Source organism: Rhincodon typus, chromosome 13 (assembly GCF_021869965.1).
Source record: "Rhincodon typus isolate 14 chromosome 13, sRhiTyp1.1, whole genome shotgun sequence".
Lineage (NCBI taxonomy): Eukaryota > Metazoa > Chordata > Chondrichthyes > Orectolobiformes > Rhincodontidae > Rhincodon > Rhincodon typus.
Genome location: NC_063344.1, coordinates 41,487,764 through 41,508,575, shown reverse-complemented (window position 1 = coordinate 41,508,575; position 20,812 = coordinate 41,487,764). Strand labels below are relative to the sequence as shown.

At 39.3% G+C, this 20,812-nt stretch overlaps 1 protein-coding gene across 1 annotated transcript in view; it reads right to left on the bottom strand.

Moving 5' to 3' along the window:
* lekr1 (leucine, glutamate and lysine rich 1) overlaps window positions 1–19,610 on the bottom strand; it is a 171,393-nt gene extending 151,783 nt beyond the window's left edge. Inside the window, exons 1-2 of the mRNA XM_048604655.1 lie at window positions 19,496–19,610; window positions 15,363–15,471 (exon numbers count right to left, since the gene is read on the bottom strand). Coding sequence (XP_048460612.1) covers window positions 15,363–15,455 — 93 coding nt within the window. The 5' untranslated portion in view covers window positions 15,456–15,471; window positions 19,496–19,610. The remainder of the gene's footprint in view (window positions 1–15,362; window positions 15,472–19,495) is intronic.
* Window positions 19,611–20,812: the final 1,202 nt, after the last annotated feature.

Sequence of the window (20,812 nt, the reverse complement as noted above, 5' to 3'; positions counted from 1 at the left end):
AGTCTTAGTATTTTTCCTTGGAAGGCTGGGGAGCCCGCAGACATGTGATGAAGTGACTTGAACGATGCAGCTCCAATTTTAAGGTTATGCATCCCTGTTCTGGACCTTGTCGGTTTCTCTCTATCACGCAGATCAGAATCTTTACATTGTTTCAAGCACTTCAATAGACAGCCGCTTAAATTTCTAAAACCAAGGGAATACAAGTCTAGACGATGCAACTTGTGTTTATAACCTTTCTAGCCCACCTATCATTCTGGGGAATCTGTGATGCACACCCTTTAAGGCTAGATCCTTCCTGAGCTGCAATGGTCAGAACAGTATGAATTGCAGATGAGGCCTAATTAAAGCTCATTACAGCCATAACATAACTTGCATTACTTTGAATTCCCGCTTTCTATAGACTAATATTTCATTTGTATTTCTCATTAATTTTTTTATCTATCTTTCAATAAATCCATTTCATGGAACTCTAATTTCAAACAGTTTATAAATAAGTGAAAATCTAATGTCCAAATACTCACCAATATACTCACCAAATGTCCAAATACTCACCAGGATGCCAATTTGAGGTCATACACATTTCTTCTATCCCCTACCTCTTCTCGATTTCTTGTATCTACATTTTCAGTGGTAGTCTGTATGAAACTTTGTCAAATGCCTTCTGGAAATCTAAATGAATAATATCCATGCATTTATCTGCCATAATATTACCTCCTCAAAAATTTCAACTAAGTCAGTTACAAAACCTTTACCCATACAAATCCTTGTTGGCCTTCTCTGTTCCATTCATGGTTGTCTAAATGTTCAGTCACTCCAACCATAAAAGCAGATGCTAAGAATGTTCTCAGAAGTGACTTTGCACTAATAGCCCTACAGCCTCCTGGTCTGAACTAATATTTCTTATGTGTCCAAGTTCCTCTAATCCTCGTCTCTTGCATATCTACAATTTTAATAAAACAATTATTATTAGCCATCCCTATGACATTAAGCTCTAGAATTCTCCCCTGACCCTTTCCAACTCACCTTCCTCCTTTAAGGTGATCCATAAAACCTCTGTCTCTGATCAAAATTTTGTTTATCTGTCCTAATATTGTTTGGTAAATTTTATTGATTTCAATGCTGTAAATCATCCACATTGAAGGTGCTATAAAAATGCAAGTTGCTGTTGTGGAAAATTTTTACTCTAAGAACACAATTGTTGTAATGAGAAGATTTTAGAACATCATCACTCCAACATCAACAACTCCATCATCAATTTCATTTAACAAACACGCTGAACTTGAAATAATCGAGTCCTGAAGAATTGTCTGTGTTACTAGTTTCTCCATCACCATATTTATACTTAAACTAAAGCAGTTAGTTCTTCCTCCTCTTGATTTATTTTTAGATATTTTTAATCCCGAGTACTTTCCCAAAATCTACTATAAAGCAGCTATTTTTAATGCCTTGGCAGAGGTGATGGCCAAATGTGTTATTTCCAGAATATTAATCTTGAAACTCCCAAAGTCCTGTGGATCTAGGTTTAAATCCCGCCATGGCAGATGGTGGAATTTGAATTCAAACAAAATCTGGAATTAACATCTTATATTAATGATTGTCAAGGAAAAACCCATCTGGTTCAATAATGTTCTTTACGGAAGGAAACTGCTGTCCTTGTCTGGTCTGGTCTACATGTGACTCGAGTGACAGCAATGCGGTTGACACTTAACTGCCCTGAAGGCAATTAGGGATGGGCAATAAATGCCAGCCTAGCCAGCCACATCTGCATCCTGTGGATGACTAAAACAACATCACCTGTCATTAGGGGGTCTACATTATTCTCAGGTATTATTTTTCTCTTAACTATTGGCCTTGATATCTGACACACAATTTTCAACATTGCCTTTTTATCAGTTTCTTTTAGGGCCTCCTCATATTCCTGTACTATTCTTTATAGTCTCACAGTCTGCATGATCTCTAGTCTTTCTTGTCTTCGTATAAGGCCTCACCTTCAGTTTAGTACTATTTCTCTATCCTTGTTGATATGCATTTAAGAGCACTTGTCCATTAGTATATGCACAAGTATTCTATTAAGTATCTTTTTTTCCTGAAAATATACTTAATTCATTCAAATTGGTAAAAGTATGTTCCATAACAATCCAAATTGAACATTACTGGAGGTGCAATACAGTTCAAGTTCCTTCCATTCAGTATTTAGCTTTGAGGTAATTCAATACAACAGCACTTACTGATAATATTTGTAACATACATTCTAAAGGATATCCAAAATAGGATTTAACCTAGTTTCCAGCTCCTCAGTTTATCATGGCAGCTGGACTTCATATAGTTTCCTTTCCCTACAAAGCTTTCGAGGATGGTCCCCCAAACCTTAGCATATTTATCAATGCATTGTCCTGGGCTTAGAACGTGTCAGTATACAACACTCATTTATGGCTGTGGGCATTTCTTTGGACTCAAAGACAAACAGATTTTGGGCAGGCCAAAGAGGCTCTTGTACCAAACTGCTGGTTGATATTTGTCTCAGTGTACGTCCCTGGGAACAGCCCAAAAAGCACAAAGTCTGGGGCTGCTCAGGATGAACCTTGGTCCTTCAAGGCTTTCTTTGCAAAGGTACATTCCAGAAGGAGGTGGGCAGTGGTCTCCTTCCCACTGTAGTAGCCTCAAAGGCATCATGCAGAGAAGTGAGACTCCAAGCATGCAGGAAGGGTCTAATGCAGAGGACCCTTCCCACCACGAGCCAAGGTACGTCTTGGTACTTGTTTGAAAGCTCTGGTGATGAGACATTCAGCCAAATAGATTTAACACTGTGCTCATAAAGTCAAGCAACAAGATCAACAATTTACTTTACCTGAGAACTTGGAGGACATACATCTGGATCACTGCCTGATGAACTTGGGTCGTGCTCCTGCTTAAACTTCTCCATGATGGATAAGTGGTGGGCACAGTCCAAATGGTGGAGCACTCAGTAACACTGTAGCCAGACCAATTCTTCACAACCAGAGACAGACAGAACTTCAGCATGTAGTGACAAGTGATGTTTGCGTACTCAGGGTTTATGTTCAGATTTGCGCAGCCCCACATAAAAGATGGCTATCAGGATGAAGGCTACACTTTATATCCTATTGTCTAGAAACTTCAATATGATGTCACTGTGGACACAGTCCATTTTGATCTTCAGACAAAGTGTAAGATGCCACGTGATCACCACAGTGCAGTTGTGAGGCAACAACCATACCTATGCCATGTACAACAACACCAGAAGCACATCACACCTGATGACCAGGTTCTTACCCACATTGGAAGGGTCCATGGTCTGCAAATAAAAGGAATATTATTCAAGCTTTCTTCAATGCCAACCAGTCAGCACCCTTTTATTCCTTAGTATAAACCATTGTGTTTCTACTGTTTCCTTCCTGAAACATTATTGTTCCCAATAATGTCCCTGAGAGTAATTTGTAGCTCCTTGACTTGAGCACCTAATTTATAGGTGTGAACTCACCTTATGGATGAAGTGTAAACCACTTTTCTGAATATGAAATAGGCACCAAAGTGAAACAATTGAAATACAGCACATGCTTTCAATAGTGAAAGATACATCTTTCATTATGATAATGTTGTCAGCTCCTATTGGTACAATAAGACTGCAGCATAGTGCAAGCAAATATATATTTACAGAAGTGCACATTATAGGAACATAGGAACGGGAGTAAGCCATTCAGCTCATCCAGCCTGTTCCTTCATTCAATGAGATCATGGCTGGTCTGTGGCTTAACTCCATATTCCTGCCTTTGGCCCATAACCCTTAATACTTTTGCTTAGCAAAACTTTATCTCAATTCAAATTTAACAACTGATCTAGCATCAACTGCCATTTATGGAAAATAGTACCAAACCCTTACCATCCTTTCTGATTAGAAGGTTTCCTAACATCTCTCCAGAATGGTTTTGCCCTAATTTTTAAACTATGCTCCTTAATTCTAGAATCTCCAAACAATAGAGGTTGTTTATCTTGATCTACTGTCTCTTCCTGTTAATATCTTGAAGACTTTGATATATCACCCCTTAAACTTCTTAATTCTAGAGAAGACTGACCTTGTCAGTAATTTTTATATCCCATTAATTATTTTTTAATAAATCATCCATGAAAGCAAACAGTACAGACTCCCCAGAATGTTATTGAAATAACTGCATAGAGGCCAGTATCCCGTCACCAAGTCACCCTTTATCAACATGTGCACAGTACATGGGGTCTGACCAGCCAGTTCAGAGCTCGCCCCTAGAATAAGGAGATTCTCTGAATGCCCCATTTATATCTGTCAGCCAGGGCTCCCTGATTGGCCCAGGTTAACAACCCCAATCAAGGATCTCATGGTCAATGAAATCCACCTGACCCTTGTTCCAAGCACTACAGTTACCATTCTGTCTTTGGGGAGATTACATAAACTAGGCTTGTATTTCATGGGATATAGATGGGGCAGGAGTGATTTGAGTGAGGTTTTTAGGACTTTAAAACAAATATTTGGAGTAGATACTAAATAAATTTTCCTGGTGATAGTGGATCTTACACAAGGGAAAACAACTTTAAAATCAGATTCATGACATTCAGCAGAGAAGTTAGGAAAATCCCTTTACCCAAAGAGTGGCTGAAGCGTGGAATTCTCCATTATAAAATATGCCAGATGCTAGCTTAATTAATAATTTAAAATCCAATACTGCTACACATTTTTGCTAGTTGAAAATACCAAAGAATATGGAGCAAAGTAAGACAAAGTTCAATTAGCCATTTTCTGTAGTTAACTAGCTCTTAAGTCTTAGCAAAGCCAACCACCAAATGTGTACCCTAGTACATCAAGAAAATTCCTCTGATTTCACACCTGATTTCTCCTTATGGGCTCCCTACAGCAGCAGAGATAAACTTGGGAAATGAACAGTGTGAGAAATTGAAAGTGCATTCCACATTTCCACAATGGGATTCTCGTTGTTGCAACACTGATTAAATGCACTTCCTTTGCCACAATATGCTCCAAACAGAAGTGACAAATGGAACATTGCCAGAAGCCTAACCCTACTAGATCTAGACAGAAGTTTTTGCTTTCCCCTAAAAATTATTTTTCTGAAATCACAGAATTTAATATTTCAGAGAGAGAGAATGTCAAGTGATTTTATTCAGTGAATAAAAATCAAGTACAATGGGACAGCTTAAACTAGGCTGATGATGAAAAGAACACTATGTTCTCACAAGCTGTCACTTCTTCTCTTTCTGAACAAACAAGCTTAGATATTGTACATACTGGCTCCAAGAAGTGCTGTCTGGAAGCAACCAACCAATCTTTCACAACTGCAATATCATATGTCCAGCCAAAATTGTTTCTCAGTTCTACACAAAAGTTACAAAATTGATGGTTAACACTGCAGGATCCTTACTGCCTTCTTAATTTTTGCAAACTATTTTATATCTGAATATAAATCATGTTGCAGATGGGGAAGAAAAAGCAAAAGAACTGCAGGTATGTTGTCTGGAAGGGCAGATTTCAAACATCAAGTTAACACAAATTTCCAATTTAAACCATTTTATATGCCCTGAAAAGTGCCAGATACAACTCCTACAAAACATAACTCCAAAGAACTTCAGACACTGGAAGTCAGAAACAAAAAACAGAAATTGCTGGAAAACCTCAGCAGGTCTGGCAGCACCTGTAGAGAGACAGCAGTTAGCAGCTTCCTCGTCTTTATCATGAAATTGCATCTCCATCTCCCATCAGAATAGTCTAAGGGCTCTTTGCTTCTTCCTGGATTAAAGACCTGAACTGCCCCTATCCACACCCTCCTCCTCTGTCTGGCTGAGCTTGTGTTCACTTTGAACAACACCTCCTTTAAATCCTCCCATTTTCTTAAGGTCAAAGATGTGGCTATGGGTACGTGCAGACATCCCAGTTATGCCTGTCTCTTTGTGAGGTATGTGGAACATTCCTTGTTCCTACTCTAGCCCCCACCCAGGGCTCTTTCTCTGGTACTTCAATGAAATCATTAGTGGTGCTTGCCTCCCTCATCCAGAATTGGATAAGTTTATCAATTTCACTTCCAATTTTCATCCCGCTCTCACTTTCACCTGGTCTATCAGTGACTCCTCCCTTAACATCTCTGCTTCCATTTCTGGAGATATGCTGGCCACCAATAACCACTATAAACCCACCGACTCCCACAGTTACCCTGACTATACATCCTTACACCACACTTCCTGTAAAGACTATTCCATACTCCCAGTTCCTCCATGTCCATCACATCTGTTCTGATGATGCTAACTTAGACAAGGGAGCCTCTGAAATGTCCACCTTCTTCCTCAACCCAGGATTCCCCAACACTGTGGTTGGCAGGGCCTCAGTCATGTCTGACCCATTTCCCACACCTCAGCCCTTACTCCCTCTCACAACAGTGATAGGGAGACCACGTCCTCATTTACCATCCCTCCAATATCCACATCCAAAGGATCACGAGCTGCCACTTCCACCACCTCCAGTGGGACGCCAGCACCAGACACATACTTCCCACCCATCTCCTCCCTACTGAGCTTTCTGCAGGGACCATTGCCTCCAGGGCACCATGGTCTACTCATCTTCCCAACATCTCTTCACAACCTGATGGCACCTTCTCATGCAATCACAGAAGATGTAACACCTGCCCAATTACTTTCTCCCTCCTCAGTATCCAAGGCCCCAAAGACACCTTCCGGATGAAGCTGCGATTTACCTACACTTCACTCAATCTAGTCTACTGTATTCACTGCTCACAATGTGGTCTCCTCTACATTGGTGAGACAAAATGCAGACTGGGTGACTACTTTGCAGAACACCTACATTCTGTCGGCAAAAATGACCCTGAGCTGCTGGGTGCCTGCCATACCAAAACAACACTGTGTTCCGTGGCCAATATCTCTGTTTTGGGTTTGCTGCAGTGCTCCAGGAAAGGTCAGCACAAGCTGGATGAACAACAGCTCATTTTCCATTTGGGAACCCTGCAGCCTTCTAGACTCAATATTGAGTTCAATAATTTTAGGGCCTTTTCCTATGTCCTTACCCCAACCCCTATACACCAGGCCCTGTCATCACATGGGCTGCTACCACAAACAACCTATTGTCAGCTACTCATGGTCCCCATTAGCAGCTATTCATTCTCCCAGGCTGATCTCTACCTATTCTTTTGTCTGCACAACTTTATTTCTCTCTCTCTGTCTGGTCTCTATCATCTACTCCTTCACCATCCTCCCAACACTTCTTTAGCATATATACCAACCTTTTCCTAGCTACAATTAGTTCTGAAGGGTCACTGGACCCAAAACATTAATTCTGCTTTCTCTCCACAGATGCTGCCAGACCTGCTGGGTTTTTCCAGTAATTTCTGTTTTTGTTGCTACAATTATGTAAAATATAACGGCACCTTAATGAGATGGGCCAGTGGGTCGAGGAGTGGCAGATGGAGTTTAATTTAGATAAATGTGAGGTGCTGCATTTTGGAAAGGTAAATCAAGGCAGGACTTATACACATTAATGGTAAGGTCCTGGGGAGTGTTGCTGAACAAACAAACCTTGGAGTGCAGGCTCATTGTTCCTTGAAAGTGGAATTGCAGGTAGACAGGATAGTGAAGAAGGCATTTGGTATGCTTGTCTTTATTGATCTCTGCATTGAGTATAGGAGTTGGGAGGTCATGTTGCAGCTGTACAGGACATTGGTTAGGCCATTTTTGGAATACTGCATTCAAATCTGGTCTCCCTACCAAAGGAAAGATGTTGTGAAACTTGACAGGGTTCAGAAAAGATTTACAAGGATGTTTCCAGGGTTAGAGGGTTTGAGCTATATAGAGAGGCTGAATAGGCTGTGGCTATTTTCCCTGGAGCATTCGAGGTAGAAGTTTATAAAATCATCAGGGGCATAGATAGGGTGAATAGCCAATGTCTTTTTCCTAGGGTAGTGGAGACCAAAACTAGAGGGCATAGGTTTGAGGTGAGAGGGGAAAGATTTAAAAGGGGTCTAAGGGGCAACTTTTTCACACAGAGAGTGGTACATGTATGGAATGAGCTGCCAGAGGAAGTGGTGGAGGCGGGTACAATTACAACATTTAAAAGGCATCTGAATGGGTATATGAATCAGAAGGGATTAGAGGCAGACGAGTCAAATGCTGTTAAATGGGACTAGATTTAGTTAGGACATTGGTTGGCGTGGACAAGTTTGACTGAAGGGTCTGTTTCCATACTGTACAGTTCTATGACTCTATAAAACATACAGACTTTTGAGGTCCTTAGGATTAGTTTTATGTAATTTAACCTGAATTGTAATTTGAATAGATTCCCATATTCTTAAAGACCATGAGAGAAGGTGACGTAAATTGTGTCTTTATATGGCAGCATGCAAAATAAAAAATACTGCAAATTTTCAAACTGACTGTTTTTATTTTAAAGAAATTTGCACATTGTATTCAAAGTTGTCACAAAGTAGATACAATCCCTACAATGTGGAAATAGGCCATTCGGCCCAACAAGTCCACACCGCCCCGCCGAACAGCATCTCACCCAGACCCATCCCCCTACTCTTTCTCTGTAACCCTGCATTTCCCATGTCTAATCCACATAAGTCACACCGCTGGACACTACGGGTAATTTAACATGGGCAATCCACCTAACATGCACATATTTGGACTGTGGGAGGAAACCGGAGCACCCAGCAGAAACCCACGCAGACATGGGGAGAATGTGCAAACTACACACAGACAGTCGCCCGAGGGTGGAACTGAACTCACATGCCTGGCGCTGTAAGACAACAGTGCTAACCATTGACCAACCGTTAGGCCCAGGGAGAAACATCCCATTGGTGTAAGGATCAAGAATCATAGGTTGCAAATTTAAAATAATCAGCAAAAGAAGCAACGGTGACATGGGTTTAAAAAAAAACTTTTTATGGTGTTTATCACGTGTAATGAATGTATTGCCTGAGACAGTGTAGAGGAGACAAATTCATTTGAGGGATTTATGGGATGTGGGACATTAAAGAGGGAACTGGGTTGTCTAGAAAAGAACGTGCAGAGTTAGGAGAAAAGGCAGGGGTTTTTCCATTGGATTAATTGCTCCTTTAGAGATACAGCTTAGACACAAATGGCTTATTTCTATACTGTAACCATTCTACAATTCTCTGACTTCAGGATATTAAGGAAGAGTGTTTTGTAAAGGTGCACAGGATTGAAGATTATGCAATGACTCATGTGCATTTAACTACTAGATCATGAACAAACTGTCCAGTCTTGCATCCTCACCCAACTAGTCATGAGTCACATCTCAATTTTAAAAATCCCACACAAATAGTAAGATAATTTATGTATTTTGCATGAGTGCCTAATGGCGCCATATTTTATTTGTTTATATTTTCAGATTCCATCTTTCTTTTTGATTTGCGTGTTTGAAAAGTGATTCCACCAGCAACCACCTATTCCCACCCACACCACTGCATAAATAGTCATTTGAAAAGCTCTTAAGAACTTAGTAATGCCACATAGAATAAATAGAACATCAAGTGCAACCATTGAAAGCTGTTATCCGGGAAACACGACTCTCCACACTTGGAAATCATTCATTTTCTGTCAGGTTCCTAGAATTAATACTCATTCATTAAAATGTCTGTGTTGTTTGTGTGTCTCCTAGTTTCATTCACATGAAACATGCTTGCATAAATGATCAAAATTCATCCACATTTTATAGCATGTGTAGGAATAGCTGTGATTGAAAACTAATAACTGAGAATACTATTTTCAGACAACAAGTATTTTACTTATTCTTACAAAAGGCAATGTAGTGTTGCATCATACCATATGTACAGCAAATAATTAGATTTTAACAACAGATACAAAATGCAAGCTAATAGATGTAATAATCTAGCAATAAGACAACACTGATACTCAGTTCAGCACTGAGGAATAGCAACTTTCAAATTTGAATTTATTAAAGTTCCATCTGTCCACTTAGCACGATGTAAAAGATTCCATGGCACAAATAAGGATAGGGAGTTCCTCTGATGTCTTGGCCTATGTTTGTCTGTTAAGTAACACCACAAGAGTTAGTTACCTGGTCTCATTCATGTTTGCAAGACCTTGCTGAATATAAACTTGTATCTGAATTTTCTACCTTATATTTTATAAAGTACTACATGACTGTGATGCAGTATTCTGAGGCCATGAAGGGAACACAGAAATGCAAGTTCCTTCTTCCTTTTATATAGAAGACAGATCAAGATCATGATAAAATTGACAAAGAAAATCCTGATGGAAAACTTTAAGAAAAATTCATTAGAAGTAAACCAATGTTAATCAGCAGGTTTGGTTTGCTTTGCACATCGTTGTGAGAAAGGCAGCTAATATCTTTCTGTTCCATTTAACTTAGTTTGTGTCTCCTCTGTTCAAACTAACTGAAACTCAACTGTTTTGCCAACTGTAGTTCAACATTTTCAAACTGATCCACTATTTTAATTACTTAAACAGATAAATTTAAACTTTTCAGTAGTCATCAAGCTCTCCTTTAATGTGGGAGCTGAGAGGATTCATTTATGAAGCCGCGACTACCATTGTGTCGGTGGTGAAGACGGTGAATGTTGAAGGTGGCAGATGGGGTACCAATCGAGCAGATTGCTTCACCATGAATGACATTGTACTTCTTGAGTGTTGTACAAGCTGCATTCATCCACGCAACTGGAGAGGATTCCATCACATCCCTGACTTGTGCAGTGTAGATGACGGATAGTAGGTGCAGAGACCTTTTTGTTAGTCATTCATGGGATGTGGGTGTTGTTACCTTGGTCAGTATTTATTGCCCAGACCTAATTGCCAGTGAGTTGCTTGCTAGGCCATTTCAGAGTCATTGCTGTGGATTTAGAATCACATCAGACCAGGTAAGGATGAGAGATTTCCTGTCCCCTTTTACAACAATCAACGATACTACATGGCTTTAATTACAGACAACATGATTACATGGTCGTTAATTACAGACTTTTTTTTTGTTGAATTCAAAGCTCCCTATCTGCCATATGGGTGTTATGATGGGGAATGGCCAAACCCCTCTGATAATTAAACTAAAACACAAGCCCCAATCTGTTATGACAGGAGTAGGGGTTCCCCTCTAATAATTACTCTCTAAACACCCAGAGAAGCTCACCTTTCCCCTCGTAATCTATTAAAAGAATGGTTAAAAGAAAGAAAATCCCTGATCTCCACTTTACAAGTAACAAGAAACAATTTATTTATTTAACCCAACAATGAACAAATTAACAAAATTACTAACAAACCAACAATTAGACTACTAACAACTCCCTAACTAGTCTAAATTCTACTGGAATGCTGTTTAAATAAAGGCAAGTCCCATTAATATAAACCCAATTAATAAGAAGTAATAAATTATAATTTAATCTCTCCAAGTTCACACAGACTGTCTTCTGGAATATTCTGTTGTGTCCGCTCTCATCACAAACGTATTTCTCCGTTAATTCTGCTGTCAGGAATGTTTTATTGCTATAATTTCTTCAATGAGGACTTTGAGCTAAAATACTGTGGTACCTTGATTAATTAGATGGGCTTTCTCTGAGAGCCGAATGGTGCTAACTCTAGCAGGTGGCAGTTGGCTCTCTCTGATTTTCCAAATGCCTTTGTCTTATATACCCATAATGACATAATCAAATTTTTATAATATGATTGGTTTCAAGTTGTCAACACCATCAGTTTTTAAATTCAATTGACTTTGAAACGCTGAGTTTGGTTCTAAATTAATTGGCTAGATTCAAACTTGTTGATGCTTTGCCTGCCACTTGTAAGGCTTTTTCTTTGATACACTTATTTCACTTTTTGAGGCTCTCTGTACTGGCAACTTCAGCTGCTGCTCACAGACATATATATTTTTTTAAATTTCTAAGTACAGACAAAGCACAAATCTGTTAAAGGAACTACACATTTTAACTTGGAGATTGTAAGAACTGCTGATGCTGGGGTCCGAGATAACACAGTGTGGAGCTGGAGGAACACAGCAGATCAGGCAGCATCAGAGGAGCAGGAAAGCTGACATTTCGGGCCGGGACCCTTCTTCAGAAATGGGAGAGGGGTAAGGGAGCTCTGAAATAAATAGAGAGAGGTGTGGTGGGGCTGGGGAAGGTAGGTGGGATGGGGATAGGTGAGTGCAGGTAGGCAATGGTGAGGATTGGTCAGTGAGGAGGGAGGAGTGGATAGGTGAGAGAGAAGACAGGCAGTGCTCTACAAAGCGGTCTCCAAGCCTCCACTTGGTCTCACAATGTACAGGAGGCCACATCGGGAGCAGCGGATGCAGTAAACCACATTAGTGGATGTGCAGGTGAACATCTGTCTGATGTGGAAGGTTTTTTTGGTTCCTTAGATGGAGGTGTTGGGGAGAGATGTAGGGGCAGGTGTAGCACTTCCTGTGGTTGCAGGGAAAGGTGCCGGGGATGGTGCGGCTAGTGGGGAATGTGGAGCGGACGAGGGAGTCGTGGAGAGAGCGGTCCCTACAGAAGGCAGATAGGGATGAGGAGGGAAATATATCTTTGGTTGTGGGGTCAGATTGCCGATGGCGGAAGTGGCGGAGAATGATACATTTTTTAGCTTCTTGCCTTCCACCACACAATTACTCTACCCAACTTCACACATGGGGTTCAAACCCTTGGCCCCAGAACATTGTCATGGGTATCTAGATTACTAGTCTAGTGACAGTACCACAATGCCACCACCTCACTGCAAGTTAGAAAGTGAGTTACTCATTGCAGAATTCTCTAATTTGCTCATGTAGCTACAATATTCTTATGATTGATTCATTTCAGATTCTGCTCAATAGTAATTCATAAAACAGCGACAGTGGGATTCAAAGGTAATAGTGCCATTGAATATGAGATGGTAGAATGCCAATTAAGATTTTGCACTAACGGAGACTTGTAAACTCATGGAATATGAATGCATTAATGAGACCCTTCAGACCACCATTTCAATATTTATTGAATTTTATTGTAAAAGGGCTAGTGTTTGCATTAAAATAGTGGAGATATAAATGCACTGAACATGAAACCACTAATGCCTCCAACAGTAATTTCTAAGTATATAATTAGCTCCATCTGTTTCTGATAAGTTAGCTAACTTCATGATATCAAAGTACACATCACAAAATGAAAGTTACTTTAAGAGTATGTATAACCATGAAGTACTATTTCTATATGAGGCTGAAACTGGAACTGAGGCTAATGCTGAAATGGACATGGTGCAGTTAAATTCAGAACTTTGCAACACAGGGAATAGTGGATGTTTCAATACATTTAAATTAAAAATTGACAGCATGCTGTCGGTCATGAAAAAGCGTACAGAGACAAGAAATCTTGAAAACAGGGAGTTTTATCTTTATGTCTGATATACTTCTGTAATTTGTTATTTTTTAACAGTAATTAGTAATTTGAGATGGCAACTTACTTTTAGCTACATGTTTATTTACAATTCTAACAGTAAATATTGGACTAGCACTGCTTGAAATACCAGACAGGACCAAGACTTTCATTTTATTTATGGAATACCAAAACAAAATATTTTTGATGTGGGGCCAGGCTTGGTGAATGCACAACACCAGGTTTGTTTTCACGAATCTGAAATTAAGTTATGAATCATCTAGAGTACTGGGTCAGTTTTTGTTCTGTTGCTGTGTTAATTACTGAGAAGTATAAGTCAGGCAAGCTCATACAGGAACCTCAAGTATTGTTCTCAAGCAAATCGATAATCCCACAAAGGCAATCCATAAATATACTGAATTTCTCTTAGATTTGGAATAATAATTAGATTAATTAAAATCAATAAATATTCTTATTTGAAGAGAAAAAAAAGTTTAAAACTTTATTTTAAATAAGCCAAGTTGGCCTAAACGGGGGTATCTGATGTGGATCATATTCATGGGTTCTGTTCTGTACTTTCAGTTCCTGAAAGACTTGGCCACATTGAGTCAGTGAGAACATACATTCAATACACGAATCAATCAATCCCACAAACTGATTGGCCAAAGCAAAAGACTTTGGATGTTGGAAATCTAAACAGAGTAAATATTTCAGGTCTGTGACCTTCAAAAGTAAATTTTATTTCTATCCCCATGGATGTTGCCAGACCTGCTGTGCAATTCCAGCATTTTCTGTGTTTTGTTATTATAGTTGAATAGCAATTCTTTTATTGATTTCAATTTTTAAAAATGACTATCTCTCTAAAATAACCAGAATGCAGAGGTCATATAAGATTGGCTGCAAAATGAAGGTGAGATTATGTTTTCATCGGGCAAAATAAGTATGATTATTAAACACAGCAATAAAAAAATCTGTTGCTCACAAAATTATATTCTGATTGCTAAAGTATCTGAGGTTGCTAAAGGGACTGTCTATTCTACTGAAGTGGCACATCATCCCCTTGAGTAGTTGCAAGATGTTTTCTCTAGTGGTCTCAAGGATTTAGATTCTGCGTGCTGCTTTCCAGCTTCAATCATAACATCACTAGAGAGAGGTTTCATGAAAATAGAATTCTAAACAAAATGTTTACTCATTCAGTACATCTAACTGGCAGTTACAGAGGTTAAATATGTAAAAGAAATCAATATTTGCCTCAGTAACATTTACAATGATGAAAGCAATTCAGTTCAGCAACGTTCATATTCATTTAAAGCAGATAAAATTGAAATAAGGGATGGCTACTGAAATATGCTAAATATACTAAAACCAGAAATGTATTTCTGTTATCAAAAAAATCACAGGTTTAAACCTTAAAATATTTCAATATACACTCAGTAAACTTCACACTGACAGATAATCCCAATTATGAATGGTCATCCGGTTCACGTATTCGACTTTGGCAAGATATGCTCACTCAGTATACTCAAAAATGGATGAAGACAGAAAGCAGGAAACTACAGGCCAGTTAACTTAATACCTCTCACACAGAGTGATGAATCTGTGGAACTCATTGCTGCAGAAGATTGTGGAAGCCAAGTCATTGAGTGTATTTAAGACAGAGATAGTTAGGTTCTTGATTAATAAAGGGATCAATGGTTACAGGGAGAAGGCAAGAGAATGAGGTTGAAAAACATATCTGACATGTTCGAATGGCAGAGCAGACTCAATGGGCTGAATGGCCTAATTCTGCTCTTATATCTTATGATCTTATATACATATTATACTAAACACTGCCCCAGAGGTAGGTAGGCATTTATTGTAAACCAATATAAATGTTACACAGATAATAACAAGTAGATATGACAGATGCAGAACAATTTGTAGGCCTTTTCCATCACATATATTAAAAAAAAGTCTGCATACCTGTTGGATCTCTTCAGGTAAAGGGTGGACAGGGACATGGCGTTCCATGCTGGTTAGGTTAAGTTGAAGATCTAAGTTGTCCAACATAACCATAAAACTGGTGGTTTTCCTGAGACAATATAGAAGAAAAACTTGAAATTATACAGTGCTGTCCTTGACCTCTGGTCATTACAAAGTGCTTAGACAAAATGAAGTACTTTTTTGAATTGCTGTAATGTAGAAAACATTGACAAACAATTTCTGCACAACTAGATCCTACAAATTGCAATCAAATAAGGATCATTTAATCTGCTTTTTTTAAGTGATGCTAATTGAGGAATAAATATTGGTCAGGAATGCTGCAGCTAATTCTGCTACATTTCTTTGAAGTCGCACCATCAGATCACTTATGAGCTCCTAAGAAACCAAACAAAGTCTTAGATTTAATATCTCAAAAGACAACAGCTCTTGCAGAGAGATAGTAGGAATTGCTAATGCTGGAGAATCTGAGATAACAAGGTGTAGAGCTGGATAAACACAGCAGGCCAGGCAGCATCAGAGGAGCAGGAAAGCTGACATTTTCTGAAGAAGGGTCCAGACCCAAAACATCAGCTTTCCTGCTCCTCTGATGCTGGCCTGCTGTGTTCATCCAGCTCTACACCTTGTTATCTCAGATCCTGCAGAGAACTCCCTTTGTACTTCCTTGATGTTTGTGTGCAAATGTCTAAAGTGTGACTTGAAACTAGAATCTTCTGTTGAAGAGATAAGAAGATTGATAACAATTCAGCCATAGTCGATATGTATACATAATAATTAAAATATGCAAATTATAAAATAAATTGCAACTTAAAGGAAGAAATGAGTGTGACCTTAAGCTTGACTACAACAATGCTTGAGAAATGGAGGCAAAGTAATGTTCAATGACTATGCAGTTGTGGTTAATACTTTATAAAATTCCTCTATAGTGCAGGGGTGAATCACATTGTAAATCACCAGAATCATTTCACATCCCTGTGAAACATTCTAGCCTCAGATCAAATTCTTGCAAAAAAGTCAGTCAGCAAAATCGAAGATCGCTGTTTAATTCAGATTTCAACAATTTACAGCCACAAATTTTTAATTCCTCTCTGGCCACAGGGGATGTGACAAAAGACTGGAGGATGGCTAATGTGGTTCTATGTTTTAAGAGGGGTGGTAGATATGAAGCAGGAAATTACAGACCAATGAGTCTCACGCTAATGGTAGGGAAACTAAAGGAGAAAATTCTGAAGGAGTGAATTAATACTCACTTCGAAAAGCATTGGTCAATTAGGGGTAGTTAGCATGGCTTTGTCAAAAATTTGTTAATTTTTTTTGAAAATGTGATCAAGTGTGTGGATGAGGAAAGTTCAATTGATGTAGATAATATGGATTTTAGCAACGCTTTTATCAAGGTCCTACATGGGAGACTGATTGAGAAATTTAAGGCACTTGGGATAAGGGAAACTTGGCAAGATGAATCAGAAACAGGCTTAGTAATAGGGCTTAAAGGGTAATGGTAGGAGGCCAGTGTCTAGCAGTGTACCACAACATCAGTACTGGGATCTTCATTTTATGTTATATACGTAAATGATATAGAAGAAAACGTGGAGGGAATGCTAAGCAAATTTGCAGATGACACCTAGATTGGTAGTGTGGTTAATAGTGAAGATGATGATTGTAGGTTACAAGAAGATACAAATGGGTTAGTCAAATGGGCAGACGGTATTTAACCATGATAAATGCAAGGCGATGCACTTTGGAAGAAGGAACAAAATGCAGTATTTAATGAATGGCAGGACACTGGGTAGCTTAGAGCTACAGAGAGATCTTGGGGTAATTATTCACAGATCCCTGAAGTCGGCAAAGCATGTGATTAGGATAATTAAGGCATATCGGACACTTGCTTTCATCAGTCGCAGTATTGAGTAATGCTGGAGTTGCACAGAATATCAGTTAGGCCACAACTGGAATTCTGTGTGTGGTTCTAGTCACCTCACTACAGGAAAGATGTACTAGATGGGATGCACTAGAAGGGATACAAAGGAGGTTCACCAGGATTTTGCCTGGGATGGAGAAATTAAGTTATAAGCAGAGACTAGACAATCTTTGATTGTGTTCTTTAGAACAGAGAAAACTGAGGGGTGACATGACTGATGTGTATAAGATTATGAGGAATATGGGCAAGGTGAAGACAGCAGCTGTTCCCCTCGGTTGAGGGGCCAATCACTAGAGGGCATAGTTTTAGGGTAAGGGGCAGGAGATTCAGAGAAGATGTGGGAAAAAAAGCTTTTTCACTCAGCGGGCAGTGGGAAGGTAGTGGAGGTTGGGAAACTTACAAACTTTTAAAAATATTTGGATGAGTACTTCAAATATCATAACATTCAAGGATAGGAGACTGTGCAGAAAATTGGGATTAATGCATTCCAGTGGTAGCTTTGTGGGTGCAGAAGGACCTTTTCAACGAATCAACGACTCTGTAAGACAGAAAACTCATCAGTTGACGATTCTTTCAATGATATGGCTAGATCACAGCACTTGCTAATCTACTTAAATAACAGCTTAAACATCAAGTTTTGTTTTGTTTTACAAATCCATGATCCACTTATTAAAATAGAATGTGAAAATGTGTTTGTAGAAATACCTGAGTTTACAGCTTATTAATAAATTATTAACTGAAAATGTATTGGCAAATTTTATTTATTGCAAATACTTATCTTGGAATTTCCTAAAATATGTGAATGAATACATTTCTGCCACAAATATAAGCAACAAAGATGAACATAAAATGTAAAAATACCATTTTTTTGGAAGAGAAAGTGACATTATTAGCTTCATATAAACAAGAAATAATTCAGAAAATTAGTGAGGGTATTTTGCAGTAAATTGCTGCAGGAATATAACATTGAAGGCTGGAGCAGTTCAGCCAGATACAAGTAGATCTGAGAGATTTTTTGAAAAATCAGCATCATTGACACAAAATGCGAGATCATCACAAGAATCATAAAAATTGCATTTATGTGGTGCCTTTCATAACTAATGTGTTTAATAGACAATTAAATATTTTTCCAAGTGTAGTCATTGTTGCAGGGAACATAGCAGCCAATTTATGTAAAGCAAATTCCCACAATTAGCAATACCAGATTGATTTTGTGTTGTTGACAGCAAGATTAAATGTTGGCTAGGACACTGGGAACAATTCCCTCCTCTTCATCTACACCTAAATGATTGGACTGGACTTCAGCTTAATACTTCAGCCGAAAGACACCACTTCTGTTTGTGCAATATTCCCTCAGTCTCAGCCTAGATCGTTATGCTGAAGCCCTGGAGTGAGACTTGAATCCATGGACCTTCTAACTCAGAGGCAAGAGTGCTATCAACTGAGCCAAGCAGACTGTCATTTTTGTTTAAATCACAACTCTTGTAAACTAGAGTACATTTTGTCAGCAAGTGACTAGCAGATGTTATGCTAATCATGTCAGTACCTTTGTTGTATGCATTGTTATTATTGTCAAACCATATGATACTTGATAACAGGAAATTATATTACAGTTTAGTACTCTACTACAACGTACATCAAATTTACATGTAAGGCTAACAATTTTCAGTTATTGCACTCCAGGGCACAAAAACTTAAAGATTGTTACAGTGTGCAATGTATCTGAATAATAATTAATGTAATAGAACAATCAAGTAAAAAAATGTGTTAAGCCAATTTCAAGAGAGTGGAAACAGGCAAACCGTCGCGACATACTACCAATAACTTATTGCAGACTCGGAAATCACTTCTTATGAAGGGAATTTCAATCTGTACTTTCAACCGTACCATAACTACTGAAAAGCTGTAGATGTACAGATTCTTCACTCTCCCCATTTTCCCGCAATGAGATATCTGGGCTACAGTCGTCTGTTATCGAATGTAAATTATAATACTGCATATATCTTTAAAAAGAATAAATAACCGACGGGCCTCGCCAGCTGCTTTTTAAAGGCCTGCAGCTTGGTTCTCAATAACAGGACCTGCCTGGAACTTCTTGGGAAAGTTTCTCAACTGAAGGGCGCAGCCTCCAGCCAGAGGCCTCTCTGAACCTAGTGCATCTCAGGGTAAAAAAAAATCTCAGCTCAAACAAACACACCGAAAAATAGGGATGCGGTGGATTTCCACCTTTACAGCTTGGATCCAACATTCAGTTGTTTGCAATGCTCCCGGAAAGTATTCATCCTCTCGGCCCAGGCTGCGCTTGGGGTAACCATGGAAACCACGCGCCGGGACGTAATGACGTAACGTGTTGGCGATTGCCTGTCAATCATCTGTGTCCTGAGAGAGTCTCTCTTCCATGTTCTGCTCTGAAGTTTGACTAAGCAGCATTGTGTGGCAACATACCACACTTAGAAAAGCTGATGATCAATACATTTGACAATCCAGGGAACAATATGCAGCCAAAACAACGTTCCTAATAAAGGTCAAGACCACTGTGTGCAGGGAATGAAATAAACTTTGGATTGGAATTCAAAAAGGTACTTCCATTTATGTAGCAACTTTCACACCGTTACGGCATTCCAAACTGTATTACCCGCACCAAAGTACTTCTGAAGTTTCAAAGCCAAGTTTGGATTGCAGCAAAATATGGTTTTGGGCTTCTTCTTCCCGATTGTCATGGATGTTCGAACTGAACAACTAAGACAGGAAGTACCATGGTCACTAGTGTTGGCAAGTATGTGAGCTATGTGGTTGGGATGATGACAATGTAACATATCTGGAAAACTGGTGAAAAACATTCAGTAATGTATATGAAGAGTAGATCAAAGACCCAAAATATGGACTTTCAGTTTAAGACTGCGAAAAGCGAAGGGCTAAAGGTTGTTGGTGAAGACTTGAAGAAAGTGAGTAGCTTCAAGTACTTGGGGTCAGCGTTTACAGGAGATATATAGAAATGGAATTATGCAATAGATTTGCTGTGGTTGGAGGAATTGGAAGAAGTGCATTGAATGTTACATGTTTAAAAAATATGACTGAAGCTGAAAGGAAGAATCTACAAGACAGTCTGAGAGGCAACACAGTGTGGAGCTGGAGGAACACAGCAGGCCAGGCAGCATCATAGGAGCAGGAAAGTTGATGTTTCGGGTCAGGACCCTTCTTCAGAAATGGTGATGGGGAAGGGAGCTGGGAAATAAGGAGAGAGAGAAGGGGTGGGGCTGGGGAAGGTAGGTGGGATGGTGATAGGTGAATGCAGGTAGGGAGTGGTGGGGATTAGTCAGTGGGATGGGTGGGGCAGATAGGTAGGAGAGAAGATGGACAGGTTGTGTCAGGTCAAGGAGATGGGGATGAGAGGGATGGTTGGACATGGGATGATGCCAGGGTTGGGGAGATTTTAAAACTGGTGAATTCCATGTTTAGGCCATTGGGCTGTAGGCTTCCGAGGTAGAATATGAGGTGTTGCTCTTCCAGTTTG